Source organism: Hemicordylus capensis, chromosome 2, assembly GCF_027244095.1.
Source record: "Hemicordylus capensis ecotype Gifberg chromosome 2, rHemCap1.1.pri, whole genome shotgun sequence".
NCBI classification, from domain to species: domain Eukaryota; kingdom Metazoa; phylum Chordata; class Lepidosauria; order Squamata; family Cordylidae; genus Hemicordylus; species Hemicordylus capensis.
Genome location: NC_069658.1, coordinates 400,436,093 through 400,455,035, shown reverse-complemented (window position 1 = coordinate 400,455,035; position 18,943 = coordinate 400,436,093). Strand labels below are relative to the sequence as shown.

At 46.4% G+C, this 18,943-nt stretch overlaps 1 protein-coding gene across 18 annotated transcripts in view; it reads left to right on the top strand.

Annotated features, from left to right (window-relative positions):
* RBFOX3 (RNA binding fox-1 homolog 3) overlaps nt 1-18,943 on the top strand; it is a 463,533-nt gene that overhangs the window by 374,398 nt on the left and 70,192 nt on the right. For 3 of the 18 annotated variants that reach the window (XM_053291952.1, XM_053291966.1, XM_053291946.1), the window contains exon 1: nt 11,654-12,027. The exons of 10 other annotated variants lie outside the window; for them this stretch is intronic. In XM_053291952.1, coding sequence (XP_053147927.1) covers nt 11,926-12,027 — 102 coding nt within the window. In that variant the 5' untranslated portion in view covers nt 11,654-11,925. Of the gene's footprint in view, nt 1-11,651; nt 12,028-18,943 lie in introns of those variants that run through there. 5 more of the 18 variants (XM_053291947.1, XM_053291954.1, XM_053291948.1 and 2 more) reach the window with 4 other exon arrangements.

Below are 18,943 nucleotides of genomic sequence, written 5' to 3'. Positions count from 1 at the left end.
AATGGTGTGTGAGGAAAGCGTTAACCCCTCTCCCCCAGCACTGTGATCCCAATCGCCTCCTTCCACGGAACGGCTGAGTATGGATCTCCCACAGTCATTCCCAGTATCAACAGACTAGCACTTGGCCAGCCACTGCTGAAGACTATCAAGCAGTAAGAGTTTTCAGACACCCCAAGTAGTCTTCATTTAATGTGGGATGTACTTTTAAAAAAGCGGTGCTAAGTCTGCAACACTGGGCATACTTACCTGGGGATAAGTCCCATGGAAATCAGCAGAATTTCCTTTTGAGTAACATTCAGAGGATCTGACTTGTAAATATACTTTGCCTCATTTCGGTGGGACTCTTTTCTTTTGGGGATGGGGGTCAGAGGGGAGAGTCATTTCCAGAGCTTAGACCCTCTGTGATCCCTGCCCTCAACCCCATTGTGATGACAGTAGGTTTCAGCAGCTAATTATGTGCCACTATAATCGCAAAATTATCCTTGATTTCTTATGTACACCCACTCCCCGCCGGTGACTGTGTATTAACTGAGTCCAGGAAGATCAGTGAGATTCTCATCTCAAGCCAACATGCATTTCCTCGGCTCAGAAAACGATGTTTTGAAAAGGATGTTGAAAGAGAAAGTTGATTCTACACACAAAATAGGAGTTGGGATTTTGCATAGATCTTTCCCCAAGATCTTGAGTTGTGAAACAGTTGCTGCCTTTCATAGCTCAACCTACAGGAGCAATGATACTCTGTATGTGTGGGAAAATCCACTTTGCCCCCTGCTGAGCTGCCACTTGATTTGTGAATTAAACATGTATGCTGCCATAGCAAGGAAGAATTTTGAAGGAGCTTTCTTCCTGTACATCACTTATAAGAAAGTACTTGGGTTTTCTTCCATTTCTTCCTTTCGGCGACCTGCAGGCCACCAGCTACCCCCACCTCTGTTTTGCCTATTCCTGGAATGGTCTTCAGAGTCTGCCAAAAAGCCTGCTATCCCAGCTCCGTCCATGGCCCATCTTGTTGAGGAATGGACCCTATCCATTACTTGGCAAATGCCCTTTGCATTATGTTGGTATTTGACTGCAGCAGGCAGGAGAAGCTTCCAAACCAGGCCGCCTCAAGAGTCCTAGTGCTGGGGGGAAAAGGGGGATTTTTGAAATGGCGATTTATTTTTATTTTTTGCTGTTCTATGGGTAACAGATGTATGAATAGTCAGAACACAGTCACCCTTGTCAAAATAACCTCTAGAGTGCCATTTTTCTGCCTCCTCTCTACCATCAAGGCTGTGTACACATACCTAGAAACAGGAGTGGGTGTTTCTGCTGTGGGGAGAGTTCTGCCTCTCTTGCCCCATCTTCAGTCCTTAAAAGACACATTTACTGCATCCAGATAAGTTGCAGCTTCTGTCTTCCACCTCAGCCTTCCCTCCATACTTCAGCCGGACTGCCCACTCCCCGGCCAAGCACCTCCCCTATGCTCGGTACTTTTCAAAAACGTACTCTTGAAAAACTACTCCAGGAAGCAAGAAAGTAGCTTTGTGATAGTCTCTTCCATGTGTGCATACTGCATAGCCTTGTTCTGAGTAGGAAAAAGAGTGTTTTCATGACTGAGACCAGGGACTGCTAATCAGCATTGTGCAGATCTAGCTTCTGCTGCCATCGCAAAGAACTGGTTTCACTTGAACTTGATCTGGGAGAGAAGAGTGTATGTCTGTCCAAAATGGGGTGAGTGGGACTCTCCGGCAGGGTCACTGCTAAAATTATGTATGCCTGGATGCACCCTAAAAAGGTTAACACAGATGAGTGTCATTTTTCCTGTTTGTTTTGTGTGTAAAAATTCACTTCACACTAGTGTGTGCTGCATATTGTGACTTGCTGCACACACACACACAAAACAAGGAATGGTGCATTATTATTATTTTTAACATTTATATCCTGCTTGATGTAATGCAAGGTACTAACACAGTACTGCCTTAGTGAAGTTCTAATTTTCTAAACTTTGTTCTAAACTTTGCTTTGTGTTAGAGCAAAACTTTTATTTGTTTGTTTGTAGACTTTTCTTTTAAACTAGGAGTGGGCAAAATGCAGCCTTTGGGTCCCTTGGCACCCCAGGCTCCGTTTAAATGTTGAGCCCCCTCATCTCTTGCAAATGTGAACGTGGTACTGCAGTGGAGATATTTTCAGCTACGGAACTTGGTGGGAAACAAATTATTCTCTTCAGCCTGCCATTGAATGTGCTGAACTAACAGTGCCCTCACAGCCCCAACCCACAGGGAGTTCACTACGTTACAAATAAAGGCAATTTATACGACTGAAAACTGGGTAGGACAAGCGCCCATGATTTTCAATGGTGTGTGAACAAACAACTAGGTAGGAGATGGGGGGAGTGATTACATGCAAGGCAGCAGGAGCTGGGTAGGACGGCTTTTCCTCCTACCTTGTTAAAATGGTATGAGAGCTGGGTAGGACAGCACCATCCTCCCCAGCTCCTGCCTCACACACTGTCACTCCTCGCCCCTCCTGTGTAGTTGTCTGCTCACACACGATTAGAAATCGGGAACATGTACTGCTCCCGAAGCTGGGTGGGATGCTTGTTCTACCCAATCACGTGAACAGCCTTATAGAATTATATGTGCAATGGAGTTGGGGGAGGGATTCATAGTTGTAAGAGTTGCAAGATAGAGAATGAATAGTGGCCTCCTCAGTACTTTGACGTAATACACACATTGCTGTTTCTTTCCCACATCTTTCTTTAGTTTAATTCCTTAGGCTCCAGATCTGGAGCAAGAAAGCTCTCCATTCATCATAATGATTATGTGTGTGAATGTGATTGAGAGAAGTGCATGAGCCTGAGGGAAGCAAACCTTGGAGGTTGACTGCACGTGTGGATGTGTTTGCCATAGGGGGTGACTATTTCTTACCCCACTAATCATCTAGTCTTAGCCATCACCTGATCAACCAAGGGCCATATATTCCAACCTCACTATGTCTGTTCCAAGCCCTTTACCTCCTTTTGTCCCTATGCCTCTCCCAAGCCCAGTTCAGCAGATGATAATGGCAGAGCAGCCCTCACTATACATGAAGAGGGTGGGAATGCACCAAGAGCCCACCCGCCCTGACAGCACCGAAGCACATCCCAGCACTTTGTCAGGGCATCCTTCCAGTGTGTGAGAGGGGCATTCATCTGAATTCCCTCTATACACATGTGTGTGTGCAGAGAGGCGATTCAGATGAATGCCCCCCAAATGCACTGGGACGTCCTTCAGTGACATCAGGGCGGGCACACTCTTGGCATGTTCCTGCCCTCTTCACATGTGGTGAGGGTTGCTGTGCCAGTATCATCTGTTCTGGCCCACTGTTACAAACAGATCTTCACTCCCATTGTGCTTAACCTTGTTAAACCAAATGCGTGTCCCTCCTTTGCATCAAGTGACACCCAGAAAACTGCTAACACTAAAGAAAGCTGTGATACGGTGGGTCACAGGAACTTGTTTCTTTAATTTTTTCACAAAGGTCTGCAAGCAGTTTGAAGGTGAGCACTGAGGTACCAAAGGCGACACTCTGTAAAATTGTCTTTGTGAAGGGAGTGAGCCAGCATGTTGAGCCAAGCAAGGAGGGATCCCAGAGAAACCCTAGAGATTGTATTGTGAGGCACTAGACCCTAAGGGGCATCGTTCCCTAATATGGGGAAACTCTCCATAGATCTTGCCACCTTTCCCATTTCCTTCACCAAGCAGCTCTGACGCCTGCTGAGTGCCGGGCTCCAAACCATGCTCTGTTCTGCCAACTTAGACATAATTGCCGCAGAAAGCCAACCTGCCTGCTGAGAAGCCACCTGTCTTACGTCCTGGCTGCCCCCCACCCACACCCCCGAGTTGTGACTGAAAGTGCCCTTTGCCGCCAAGGTCATGCTACGCTCTTTGTGGCCTTCAGTGGAGGCTACCCTTCATTGGCCCATTGTCATTACCAGGTATTCTGTCCCACAGTCCTCCATTCTCTTGAGTGCCCATGCATAGTGGCAAATATAACGTTAGTTAGCCAAAGGTGTATAGGCTCCCAACCCTGTTTTAGAGAGTAACATGCAGACAATGGGGCACATACGTCTTTATACTGTGCAGCCCTTGTTCAAAAAATCCCAGCTGCCATTTTATGAACTGGTTCTCATGATGCAGGAATGTGATAGCAAAACTGCTGAAGGATAGGAAACAAGTAAGCAAGTAAAAAAGCTCCAGAGTTCACAACTTCAGAACTTTTGTGGTTCTATGTATGTATAGAGGATGTTATAGAGGATGTTACAAGAGCTACCTCAATTTTCTTCACTTAAGTACATCAATTTTATAATTAAAATATCATGCAGTATATTTAGCAGATACTTTATCTGCAGCTTAGCATCCATGGTGTGAGCAAACAGTATGCAAATTGTGTTAAATGCAACCAAATATGCGGTTTGGAAACATAAATTGAAAGTCCGCAGCTGCATATGAACAAGCTGCTCATCCCTCTTTTCTAGAAGTACTTTTCTGGAGGGAGAGAAACTGATTCTGCACTGCAATTGAAAATATCTCAGTATCTAAACTTGGCACAAAAGCCAGCTGATATAATTTTAGGGCGTGAATGTGGGAGGGAGCCACTTGAACGGGAAGATTAACAAAGCACATCTGAATATTCATGCACGTGGTAAGCGGTAGTGCCATCACATCTTGCTCACTTTACAGCTTTCTAGAGGGAAGAAACAATAAGAATTACGTCAATACCAGCCAAATTAAATAATAACAATGAGAAACATATGATTTGAGTAAGCCACTTCATGGAGAATATGGGATTCAGTTAAGTACATGAAATATACGAAAGTTGCATGTGTTGCTCAGGAAAACAAGCTAGCGGGACAGAGCCTCTGTGGAAATCTTTGCTACCGATTGGCAGCTGGTAGATTTTGATAAAAGATTTCTAGCAATGAGCAATATCCTTAGAATGGTTTTTCTGTTTCAGCATTGCAGTAAATCTTTAAAATCCTATTTACTACTAGTAGAACTACTCTCCGTCCAAGGCATCATCCCCAGGGCCCTTGGGCATGCACCAGCCACTTGAGCAGCATGTGGTCTGAAAAGGTATGCCCCAAGAATCCTTGCAATGCTGCAGAAGCTCCTGAGGTGCAACTCTTGAACTGCATGCTGGGCCCCCAAATGGAATCCTGGGATGGGCCTCTGAGACCACACAGAGCAGCAAAGAGACCAGGGCTGGCCTTAGTGCTGCACAATGTATAAGTAACATTGTTCTCATGTGAGGGCAATGTCAAGAGAAATCTGAAGGCAGAGAGGGCAAAGGAGTCATCGGAACGTTGTTACGAGTCTGCAGACCAAGTGGGGCTATAATGATCTAGCAAGAGATAAGTCTGGGAGGAGATTTAGAGTGGTTTGATCAGTGGGGAAAGGGAAGGTAGCAGATTAGTTCCAGAGTATGTACGGGGGCGGGGGAGTATGGCTATAACTGCACCTCTGTTCAATCTTTTTTTAAAAAAAGAACATTTCTCATTGGTTCTCATTTGTCCCTCATTTTCCCTCTGTTGCCCTTTCTAGCTTGCATTCTACAGACTACTATAAATAGGGGCAAGAACAAAATATGGGACAAGTGACCAGCTGGGATGGCCATTCTCTGCAAGTAGCTCCCTGGCCAGGGAACATTCAGACTTAGCTGGCTAGGTCAGAGATGTACAGCAACCACGAATGAATGAATGAATCTTTATTACAGTCAATGACCCATAACAGAAACAGAAAAATACAACTCGTTTGAGTACAGCAACCACTATATTTTGACAGTGAAAAAGGGACCCCTAGCATCCTGAGGATTCTGCCAGGTTCCCCCGGAAGCCCAGTCTTGCTTCTGGTCAGCATCCCATGCTTATTATCAAACTACCTACCAACTCTATAAACATGATGTCCAAAATAATTCCATGATCCTCCTGGAAAGCAAAAGGGCCAACTTTCCCACGGAGGGGAGCATATTTAGCACTATTATGAAGACACTTTTCTATCCTCATTGCTTAGCAGAACTTTGTGAAAAAACAATGAAGATGACAGGAGGCAAGTGAGGATACTGGTCCCACAAGCAGAAGCAAATGTTATCTGTGGTGCTTGCATTTAAGGGACTAATAGTAAATTATTCAAGTCATCTGGTATAATTTTCAAGGCCCACTAACTTCCTAAGGTGACATTTTATAAGACAAATACTCTCCCCTGCCCCCAAGCCCCACCCTTTAAACTTTAGTTTTATTTTAAATTTGCACCATTCCCAAGCATACCTTTGCCACGGACCCTGTTCTCCTATTGGGTGGTAAAGGGATCCATTCTGCTCCTCCTCCCAACAAATAGGGATCCTGTGACAATGCAAGCTTGTGTTGCAGCCAAAGGATCTGCTAGGACTCCAAGTTCTCGACATCTGTACAACTCAAGATAAATATACATTCATTGTCTGACACTTCACACTAATATAACACAATGTCAAAGGCACATAAGAACAGTGTCACTTGGCAGTAAGTAGCCCTGTGAATCTGACAGTGACACAGTAATTCTGATAAAACAAGACTATCCAGTTTGTGTGATGGCAGGCGGGGATTTAAGACTGAGGAACTTTCTTTGGGTAGAGTCTTCAAAACATGTTCTTGAGAACGTAGCAGTCAAAACAGTAGGGCAGTTCACACGATCAGTAAATGGATAAGAGAGACATCCTATCCAGGTTTTGGAGCTGTGTGTGCTGTTTACCGATCACATGTGGGTGAAAAACAAGGTGATGGGGGAAGTAAGTAGAAGAGCTCTGTCCTGCCCAGCAGATGTACCCAGCTTTTTAACAAGGTAGGATGAGAATTCTTCCAACCCAGCTGCTGCTTTGCAGATTATCACTTTCCTTCCTCACCTTGTTTTCCACTTACACATGATTGCTAAACAGGAGTGCTCACAGCTCCCAAAATTAGGTAGGATGCAGCTCCTACCTAAGTACTGATCATGTGAACTGCCCTAATATGTTGGAAACCATCCTAGCCAAGCTAAAAAAAGAAATGGGGGAGTGGGGGAGCCCGGTCAATATCCCAGAGAAGTATAAGACACTCCCCTTTCTCCCTGAAGTTATGCAGGGAGCCAGCGATGTAACCTAAGCAACCAGCTGTCCCATCAGCATCTCTACTCAGAATGGACAGTTCCAGATGCCCCTGTGCAGCTCTTGTCATCTGTCCCCTTCCAGCCAGTGCCTGTGACACCCACAGACCTCTAATGCGCATGGAGTGCCTGACTATGGAGACTGCTAAGGCGCCTCAGACGGCTCTCCACTAAGGCTGCTGTTCTGCACCATTTCCTGAGACATGCTGAGATGCTGAGGCTTACGGCAGCGTCTTTTTGTGTTTTCGGTCTGAAACTGCCTGCACCCTGTTTGTCCCAGAGCTACACAATGCAGCTGCCACTGACACACTTTCACCAAATAGCAGCGCCATATGGTGCTTATGCAGAACCCACCTGGGGGAGGGTTGTGTTCCCCCTGGACCCCACAGCACAGTGAAGAAAAGCCGGGACACCCAAGGCTATTGTTGCCCTGACAGAATATTGTGTGTATGTGGAATTAGATCTGAGAACAGTTCAAGCCCCCAGTCTCACGCTCTGCATTTTTCAGATGGTTGCTGCACCAGGAAGAATCGCCCAATAAAACTCACTTAGAAGCATCTCTGCCTGGCAGGGAATATTCTGCCTTGGAGCCTTGGAAGGCAGCCCAATTGCAGTGTACCCCACGTTCTGACTGAACTGAACGCAGGATTCATGTCTATGCTGCACAGCGAAGCTTAGCACAGGTGGCTTTGCAGCTGGTCGGAACATTTGAAACTGGGCCTGCAATGCATCGGCTCTGAGCATTCGGGAAAGCTGTGCCTGGAGATCTGGAGGGCTGGCCTGAAATCAGGGGGTCCTTTTGTGTAGCACAAGCCTCCTCTCTATGATGGGCAGGAAAGCCCTGGTCAGCCCCAGAGTTTGCAGGCATTTCATAGAACCCAGGATTCTACAGGTGCCTGGGAGAAAGACAGCCGTCTCAAAACTGCCGCTTTAGGGCAATCCGTGGAACAAGTCCACACGACAGGTCATCACTAAGGCAGTTGGCATGAGCAAGAACAGAGGGGGAGAAGTGCCCTGCCTTATTTCGAGAGCTGCATCCGCTCCTGATTTGTGATCGCCTGCATGGGAAAAATAAGGTCGGAGATGTTGACAGTGGCCATCTGCTCAAAGGCAGCAGCTGCATTGGAGGGCTCCTACCCAGAAGCTGTGCCCAGCTGCCGAGTGAGGTAGGAGGGAAAGCCCTCTGACCCAGCTGCCATTCAACTGACGATCAGGATTGGCACCTCCTACCTTGTTTTTCCCTTGCAAACAGTCAAAAATCAGTGGCTTGGGTTGATCCCAATGGAGTAACTTTCATTGGTGGTGTTTTATTTTATTTATTTATTTTATTCGTTTAATTTCTATATCCTTCCAAAAATGGCTTAGAGCGGTTTACACCGAGAAATAATAAATAAACAAGATGGATCCCTGTCCCCAAAGGGCTCACAATCTGACACCAGCAACAGCCACTGGAGGAATGCTGTGCTGGGGGTGGATAGGGCTAGTTACTCTCCCCCTGCTAAATAAAGAGAACCACCACATTAAAAGGTGCCTCTTTGCCAAGTTAGCAGGGGTGTACAATGTTTTATGTTTTCATTGGCATTTTATTAGTTTTTGCAGTAATCCCTTAAAATGAAGGGATTACTGCAAAAAGCGTAAATAAATCCTCACAACTAAATTTTCTTTTGTGACCACTATGCGAAGTGGCTATCAGTGATCCGATATCCGGGGCAGAATCAACTCATCCCATAAACAAAGCACCTGTGACTTGAAAGAAAGCTAAACTGTAACATGTTGAAGGTGTGTCATTTGATAACTACAGCTTGAATTGGTTGTATTAATCAGCCTTCAAAAAGAGTAGCATTTAACAGGGGCTGGGGAGGCCCCCACATGACCCTCGCATGACTTTTCAGCCATTATTGCTGTAACGATTCCAGAATTCATTGAGAAGTCACGAATCAGTAGCAAAAACTTCACCGGCGGACTTTCTCTAGAATTGACTCAATAGACAGACACTATCAGGGTGTGCTACTGTACTGGCAAGACAAGAAACTGATAGGGGGTGAATACAGAGAGTGATTTTCTTGCCACACTGTGTATGTAAGCATATGATGAGTGTCTTGTCTCCAACACCCTGCTAGGTGGGAAGAAGAATTGTATATATGTGTATACAATAATCTATGTGTAATCCAGGATTCCTGGGCAGAGGAAGAATGAGGGCAGAGAATGTGTGTATGTGTTACGGTTGCCACCTGTCCAGAATCTCATCCTCTGGGCAACAGCCAGATAAGAAGGATGCCGAGTCTGTCTGTCTGTCTGTCTGTCTGTCTCTCTCTCTCTCTCTCTCCCTTCTCTCACACACACACACACACACACACACACACACACACACGTTTGAAGGGGGAAATTGAGGTGGAATTTCCCCTGTTTACAGATTCCCCCATTGCAGCACCACATGCCTGTTAAAGATGCACCTGGTGGAATGCTCTGTTTAATGTAAATCTTAAAAGGTGCAGAATTGCTGTCCCACAGGTGTTGCATCAAAGGGAAAATTGTAACAAATGCAACTTATATTATGGAAGGGGCATTGTGAATTATGGGACAAGTTACACATGATAGAAATTCTGATTTGATGCAACTCCTGTGGGACAGGCATTCTGTCCCTTTTGAGCTATCACCGGATGGAGCACTGAACCACACATTGTGAACACTCCCTGCTCACAAAAAATCATCTTCTTTAGCCATATTCTCACATTATGTTCAATGCACGTTCAATCAAAGTAGAGATCTGTACACTCATACAGCATCCAATCCCCAATTATGCTCAGTGCATGTACAGTAGCATGCTTCTATTTGTCCTCTATATTTGAGAAAGCCTGTACCCAAGTTCACTTTTAAAATAAGTGCATGTACATGTGTATAGAAACCTGTCTGCATGTAGAGTGTAACGTCTGAATAGGGTTTATAGAATGGTGTTTTTGAGAGAGATTCTAGTTATTTTCCCAAGATGTTACTAGATGCCCCGTGGCCTTAGGAACCTTTTTGGGGAAAGGAAGGCATTGTGCTCTCTTGAAGGGAAAGTCACTCTGCATATGCTAAGAGGCACTATGCCCAGAATGCCAGATTTTTTAAAAACATAAGATTGCCAACTCTAGAATGTGTACCTACATCTGCCTCTTTTTCCTTTGATCCATACAAAATTTGAAGGGGTGAGGAGGGGGGTGTTACCCTGCAACTTATCCCATATTACTAGTAGTTTCTGCTGCTCACCCTGTTTCAAGACCTAACAAAGGATGGAGGCACCTGCATCTCTTGCCTCCACCACCACCGCAGTCCAGTGGTACCCCAGCTAGCATTTGGAATGAAGCATTTAAAAAAAAACCCAGAGGGTGGAGATAGCATTCAGCCACTCTGTTTATGGAAGTCAACCCCAAATATCTGCAATTCTGGAGCATCATCACACAAGTTGCTGACTGAATCACAAGGGGCTGACTGCCCCACTTCGACCTGCCTAAATGGCAGCCTATGACCAAAAAATTGACATACGCTTCATCCTCCTGGCAGCCCCAAAGAAATCCTACCGTGGAAAGGAAGCTTCCCAGGCGGCGCTGGGCTTGGACTGGGAAGACAGAAAGTAATGTCTTCTTGTTACTGTAAAAGCTGCTGGGAACCGGCTCTGCAGTGAGCTGGGATCTCTTTGCACTCCGGTGGGACAAGCTACCCAGCACTCAAGAATCATCCAGCACAATGCATCTGCTGCCAAATTCTGCTCATATTTCAGAAGGGGTCAGCTGGCTTCTATCTCTGTAGGCCTGGCATGCAACAATGTGTGCGTGCCTGTAGGTATGCAAGCCCATGTCTGGGCACAGGGCATGTGAGGCCTTTGCGTGCAGGCATCTGTGTGTGAGAATCCAGGGCTTTGTGTCTGCATTTTTCTCGCTGGCTAAATGGAGTTGTTTCTAAGGGTACGAGGGGCCATTCAAGTCCCTGGGTCAATGGATCCATCTAAGCAAATATATTCATGATGTTTGGACACTGTGCGTGGTGGGGGAAGAAAGAGACTGTGGTTTGTAACCAGAATGTATGTGCTAGGTGCCCCACTCTCAGGGTTCTGTCATGGAGGGGTCTTCAGTCCCAAGGAACGGGAGTGGGAGGCACCAGTTGGAAGTGGGGGGAGGGGGGGATGCCCCAGCAACAGAATTCTCTCTCCGTGGGGGTCTCTGGGTTCTGTCCCTGGAACTGCTGACAAGGAGCCAGGCTCTTCCCCTGAGCTGCTGCGAGGTAGACAGCCAGCCTGAGCTAGGCACCCCAGCTAAGTGTCAGAGCTTGCTTGGTGGCCTATTTATCACAGGGCAAGAGGCAGAGCTGCAGCAAGTGAAGGGTTAAGTGCAGGCTCAGCTGTTCCGGATTTTCTTGGTTTCGCAGCGAGCTGTTTGATGTCTGAATGCACAGGGGACTCCCCCGCCTCTCAACCCTCGCTCCCCCTCCTCTTCTCTCTCTCTTCCCCCCCCTTCCCCCAGTGCGCGCACACACACACACACACACACCCTTTGCGGACCATGCATTCATTCAGCAGCTTCATCTAATGGCACCAAGTGACTCTCAGCCTGCATGCTGCTCCTTCTCCGTTTGAGCCGAGGGCACCGCATGCAGCTCCTCCAATGGAGCCCTCTTAAATAGCTCCGCACGGGGGAGCTGCCAAAAGGAAAAACCACCGAGAAAAAAAGCAAGTACTGCGAAGGGAAGAAGCAGAGGGTCTGGGAGCAGAGGGAGCTACCAGCACAGCCGCTCCTGGGCTTGCCGGCAACACATGCTCTGCTCGATGGCTAACTCGGGCTGCCTCCTGGTCTCCAACTCAGCTTTGCTCCCGCACTCTCTGCCTTGCCCCCCGGCCTTCCTCTACCTCCAGCAGGTAAGTCCGCCTCTCTGTGCCTCCTGCCTCACACGTGGTCGGCATCCCCCGAGCCAAAGGTCAGGGCATCAATTGCTCTTCCCCCGTTCCCGGAAAGGCATGTCTCTTTGGGCTTCTCAGTTGTCACATAAGTTGTGGTGGATGGTTCTGGGGCAGCACCTGTGTGCTCTCTGGCCGCAGAGGTGCTGCCACGCTGGTGTGGCGTTGGCTGTGGGCTCCTGATCAAAGAGATGAGACTTTCCCTGGGATTTGAGGTTGCTAATGTGGGTGCATCTGTTTTCAACTTTGCAGAATGTGTGCTTCAAGAAAGAGACAATTGTGTCGTGTGTGTGTGGTGTGCGCGTGGTTTTGGTGAAGTGTCTTTAATATGGACCCTTACTTGGAATAGAATCTGTGACTTCCAATGGCATGTATGTGTATGCGCGTGTGCTTGAGCTCTTTCTATTCTAGTTGCCTTTCTGTTGCAGTCAAATTTTATGCCTCCTGGGTGCCTGGATATGATTCTTCTGAATGTATATGTGTGTGAAGTAATTTGAAATATAAATCTGTCTGTCTCAACTTGGCCCTCCAAAGTGCTGCAACCCAGTTTCCAGCCAGCTCTGGTATTGCCAGCCGATTCCCAGGCGTGTTTCCCATAGCTGAAGAATCTCGCTGCAATGTGAATCTAGTTCCTTAACTTCTCCCTGAGGGGGCTTGTCATCCCCACACCGCCATCACTGCACTTCCTCTCACTTCATTACTGAGGTCCTGGATCTGTACATGTTTCCTTTCCTGGGATCTCCAGAGGAAAGGAAGCCGTTGCTTCGAAAACCTCTTTGCAGCATCAGAAATCCCCGTCTCCCAGCTGGGCTAACCCTTCCATTTGCGCTTGAAGGAGTTTAAAAAATTCATGGCATCCTAACTGCTGGCACTAAGTGGTCTATGTGGCCAACCAGCTTTGAGAAGGAGGGGGGTCTCTTGGTTTGTTCTAGGCTCTCAGCTGGGGGAAAGGAAGGCAATTGCTAATTGGTTTAATTCTTTAAAATCCTTGAATGGAAGGCTTTAAAGCGGCAAGGACGAGATGGCCCTGACTGAGGACTTCCTCAAGTTTTGCCGAGCGAGGCAGCAGCTTGCTTCTTCCTTCCAGCCCTGCTTAGAAAAGAGGAATTCTCTCCGAAACCGGGTGTCCTCTGAGCTTCATGTCTGTCAGTCAGGGATAGAGAATCAGAAGGGGGGGCTTAACAGTTCTAAAGAAAGCAAGAATGGGTTGGGCAGTCTTTCTGTGAATCCCAGCTTCTTCCACCTTGTGCTTGGGGACTCCCTGAGAAGACGAAGGCTCGTTCGGAAAACATTCTTCAATTCCAGTCAGTTGCTGGAGGGATTTATGAATGTCTGAAGGGAACAGTGGGGGAATCTGACTTGTTTTGAACCAGAAGACAGCCTGGGCTAAGATGATGAAAGCAGGGGAGGGTATTCTCTTAGTGGAATCCCTTTGGGTTTCTGCTTTTGGTCGCACTGCGTAGCACTTCAGCCTGCTAACTCTTCAGCAAAGCTGCATGGACACGTTTAGCCTGGTGCTTATTGCATTTCCCCTAGACTGGGCAATGAAATATTGCAAGCAAGTTCATTAAAATGAGTGGCTAGAGCCCACAATACCGGCATGAAGGAATTTGGGGGAAGCAAAGGCTTCACTCAAGAGCTTCATTCCCGCAGCCTTTCTCCAGTCTGTTAGCTTTTATTCAGCCTCCCCTCTTCCTTTGCTTTTTCCAAGCTTCTTACACTTTAGTTGCAGACTTCCAGATATTGGGTAGAAGGGAGACTAGACATGGGTGGGTTTTTTGTTTGTTTATTTTGAAAAAAGCAGAAACTGGATGGGAGGCCAAATAAAATCTAACAGGCTGGAGAAAGGCTCTGCATCCAAAGTTCCTACTAATTTAAAACAGCAATTTAAACAAAGAGAATCAGAACTAAGAGATGTGCATACAAAGGGTCTAAGGACAAACATGTCCAGAGGCAGGCTGCTTCTGGCATTATTGTTCATATGCTGCCCTATTTTGTTCTGCATTTGGCTACTTTGAGGCCCTATTGCATGTGCCATGGTGGCTGAATGTGGGCTGTCTGCCACATTTGCTGTGTCTCGTGGGTCTTTGGGGATTTCACAGTAACTCTAAGCATGATTTTTTCCCCCTTAACCTTGGCTTGGGCACAGCCTGTTTCTGAGTCCTGTTGTCTAATCTTACATAGGATGTAAGAATGTTGCTTTGCAGTGGGTAGGCTGCCTGAGAACTGTGCTTTCCAGTGAGAAGGACCTATAAGTAGGTTATAGGTTCTTATCTAGAATACAGAAGGTTAGAAGCAGAAGACTTGCATTTTAACAACTGATTTCCTAATCTGAAACTGCACTGCTTAATAGGCCCATCAGTGGACATTTGTCACTAGCTCGTCAAGGGTGTATAATCTCAATCCGTTTATCTCTAACCCGCTCTTGATTGGCAGAAGCTGTGCATGGACAACAGCATCACTGCATTTCAGGACCAGCCCGCAACCTTATAGTACTTGAGACATAAAATCCCAATGGTGCCCTCTACCCCTCCGATATAATAATTAAATAATTTGACAACTTGCTACTTTTAATGGAGCCTCAGATCAGCCACCTTTGACAGCCGCCTGACATAGTAAGGCTGGACCAACCCTTTCCCATTTGTATCGCTCCTTAATGGTTCTTTGAGTTCCCTGGAAGCAGACTACTTTTTATTAGCTGTGACTGGATAATAAGTTAGGTGGGCCCTCACAGAAACAACTGTGAGGCTTGTATTCTTACTAGCAGTCATATAGAATAGACGGTACTGAGCTAAATGGACCAATGGTCTGATTCAGTCTAAGGCAGCTGCATACATTTGTACTCAGGTCCATCTAGTACCGTCTGCTCTGGCAGCGACTCTCTCGGGTTTTAGATGGGTCTTTCCTAATCCTACCTGGAGTTGCCTGCTTATCTTCACACACAATAATTCTCACTATCCAAACCCCAGTTTTTTGTAGCTCATCGTTTTCTGAATCCACTCTGAGTCGCTCTGCAATGCCACATCAACATAACAATTGGATTTTTGCTAATAAGAATGATGCAAATATTTTGGTTGCCCCCACCCCGCCACAAGAATTGTGTGCTATACATATACATGAATACAGATAGGAAGAGACATCCTAAGAGTTGCAAGCAATCAACAACTAAAAAGGCCACTGAAGGAAAGGCTGGATGTCTTTTTTTATGGCTTGTGGTCTTGACATCCAGAAGGAGACACCCGGAACACTTAGTGGGCCCGTGGGAGATAGGAGGCAACTAGGGATGGTATCAGTGGTCCCTTCTGCATTTAACATCTATGAATAGATCCACAAAAGGTTAAAAATGCATGACTATAACCCTGTCATGACAGAGCATTTTAGTGACATCACTGTTCTGGCTGGAGTTAGAGATTTAGCTTTAACTTTTGAATGATTATGCTTTATTCAAACATATTCATTTAATTCTGCCTTCAGATTTGGGGATGGGTCATAGCTCAGTAGCAGAGTACCTGCTTTGCATGCAGAGTGTCCCAGGTTTGATACGAGGTGGGGCATTATATAAATCCATGCGTTTTTACAGTGGATAAAATGCATATGGGTTTTGCATGTCCAGAACCAGTGTCAGGGATCAGCATCGTTGGACAGCTGCCGAGGGGCCTCAGAAGGGCCTGCTCGTGATCTCTGAGTTCACTTCTTTGCCCAAAGAGTTCATGTGGTTGTGGTGGCAGAGTAACTCTCAAAGCCCACTCAGATAGGAGGGGGCCCATGGAGGCCAGTTTGCCAAAGGCCTCCCAAAACCTGGAGCTGCTCTTTGTGGATACATTTATTACGTGCATACAGTGATATCTGTTTTCCATAGCATTATTGTGTAAATGTGTAGTAGAGATAAGCAGAAAATGCGGAGCTTTATAGCTGGAGCTGAATATTATTGTGTGTCTAATGACCAGGCTGAATGCTGATATGAATATTTCCAGACTCTGTTGGCAGTGAACACTGCTAGTAAGTAACGGGGCTGAAACAAATTGGGTGTTACCACTGCCCGAATAAAATTTGAACATTTGGCTCATTAAGTGTGATTTATTCAGTCTCTAGTAAAGCCAAAGTTTTAGTTGAATTTCTTTAATATTAATTAATCCCTTATATTTGAAATTATTCAGATTTGTTCATCCAACAACACAAGGTGACCCACACAACAAATCACACTGCTGAATTAAAAAAAACCACAATAGGGTATCAAGTCAAACTACAGCAGTCAAATTCACAGATAAATTACTTGCACAATCCTTTTGTGATTACAAGGAGGTGAATTTTGAGTTTATGTTCACAAGCAGGTTTGTAGAATTCAGCTGCGATTCAGCTGAATATTATATTTGTTCTATTCTGCCAACGATTGTATGAGATTAGGGGCTCTGCCCATAGTACGTAGTATAGAAATGCAGTACCCGTCATTCCCTCTACACACACACACACACACACACACACACACACACCCCTCTGCCTAAGCACCAGTTTTCTCTTGAGAGCAGAAACAGCCATGCGGGGGGGGGGGGGGACACACAAGATTTGCCTTTATTTCAGTTTCACTCCTGCCCCATCTCCATTCTTGGGCTTCTTTGTAACATATTAATACTTCACTGGGTGTCTCCCAAAATCATTTGCCTGGAAAGCCATGACTAGCCAAGGTCCTGGGAAATCTCAGCTCCTTTGCAGCTTTAGGGTTAGTGGTTGGGTTAGTGGCCAGATATTTCTTAGCAGTTGCATAAAAGCAGCTATGCTGGGTTGCCACCTTCTCAGACTCTAGGATCCCAACTACACAGGATACTGCAGGGCGTAAAACTACCAGATATGCAGAACCACCCATGGAACTGTCTTTTGCTGTTAGGTGCAGGTGACAGGATGTTAGGAGGGCGTATCCCAATATTGATGGGGCCATAACTCAGTGGCAGAGCAATTGTGTTGTGTGCAGAAGGTCCCAAGTTCACTCCCTGGCATCTCCAGGTAGGGCTGGGAAAGACTCCTGCCTGGAACCTCGGAGAGCTGCTGCCAGTCGGTGTGGCTGTTCTCAGTGGTCAACATTAGGGTTGGAGAAACTTCGTATCCTAATTCAGGAGCTGGGCGCACTCCCAATTTTCAATCATGTGTTAGATAAAAACAAGGTCGGAGGCCGAGAACTTGATCATCAGTCAAGCCCCAGCTGGGTGGGACACGTGGGTCCTACCTAGATTCCACCCCCAGCTTCTTAACAAGGTAGGTGAGGAGATTGCTCTACCCAGCTGAGGCTTGACTGAGGATCAAGCTCCCTGCTTCTGACCTTGTTTTTATCTAGTACACAGTCGAAAATCAGGAGTACGCCCTGCGCTCCCCTTCTCCTTCTCCTTCTTCTTTTATTATTCATTACTTCTTCTACTGTAATGTTGATTGTGAAAACAGCCCTAGTGTAGACAATACTGAGCTAGATGGACCAGTTTGGTATAAGGCAGCTTCCTATGTTCCTAATGTGTTTGTCCGTCTCATTGTGGCCGGGGGAGGCAGTTTAGGGACAGAACTGTAGCTGATCTCAGCTAAGTAACTTCAGGGTGAAAGCAGCAGGCAGTGCCACAAAGTGAAGCTATCTGGGGGCTTGCTACAATAACAACTGCGGCATCCTTTTCTCCGTGCAGTGTAATAGGCAGAGATTGTGATCATCCCCCCCCCCACCACCGAGTTGCTTAGTGTTTTCAAACTGCCCTCAGCATCATTCGGAAAGAATCCTTCGCGGTTTCCGCAGCCAGCAGCCATCTTGCTGCCCCAGTTGGTGCAAGCTCCACCATGGAACATCCTGCATATCCAGTAATGTGTATGGCTGATTCTGTAGCCGATGGGTGACTCTCTTAATGTGTGCTAATTTGCAGAGTGGGTCAAAGCGACAGTTACATTTGTGCTCACACATGCTACCATAAGTTACTTGAATTTAGAAGGCATCTGGGTCTCCTGCAAAGCTTTTGGGTCACCCCAAGCAGAGTGCATCTCCTGAATGACAGTCCTTCGTGAACAGAAAATTGCCATAGCTTAAAGGCAGTTGAAGAGGGGTGGGGTGGGGGGAACGGTTTGGAAATAATGTTGTCAGGTTAAACATCTCTGGAAAATAAATGTCCCTTCATCACTGTTGCAAGTGAAATCCTTTCTTATTTATCTATCCTTGCCGCTGCCTCATCACCCTTTTCATTTTTCTTTATTTTTGACAATCACAGCCTAGTTGGGATCCTCTCTACTCCTCAGGCTCTTAGGCTGTGAAGCAGCATTTGGGTAGCAGGCACAGCTGGGCTAAAGGTAATACTTTCCACTCAGTCGTGGTTTTTTGACAAATTCTTGAAAACATTAATATAAAAGCTTCTGCTTATTCATTTTGTTCTGGCTGTGTTTCAGGTGTATGTTGCAAACCAGGTTTCCCTTCATACAGAGATAGGGCAAGAAGGGTGGGGAAAAGCCTCATGTGCAGCTTGTTTTCTGCCCCCTGTCCCAACCCAGCTCCCCGGTTGCTACTCTCCATAAACTGACCAATCTTGGAAGCGATACATTCACAAAGTGGCCTGGTGGAGCTGGCCATGAACAGGGAAGAAGCTGCTAACAGACCAACACCTCTGCTGCTGTTAAAGGGAGTGGGGAGGCCCAGACACGCCCCTTGTAGAGGCAGCAGCTTAGTTTCAGGATGGGAAGGAGGAAAAAGAGCCCTCCCCATCTATCCCTGCCCCTAAGAGCTTCAGGTTGTAACTATGACTCAGTTGTTCTTGCATGATGGAGTGGGAGGGATACTGAGAGAAGGACTTGGGTAGGAACCAAGTCTTTTTCTTTCATTGTGCTCCCTCAGCCAGCTCACCTGAATTACCTCTGTGCGACC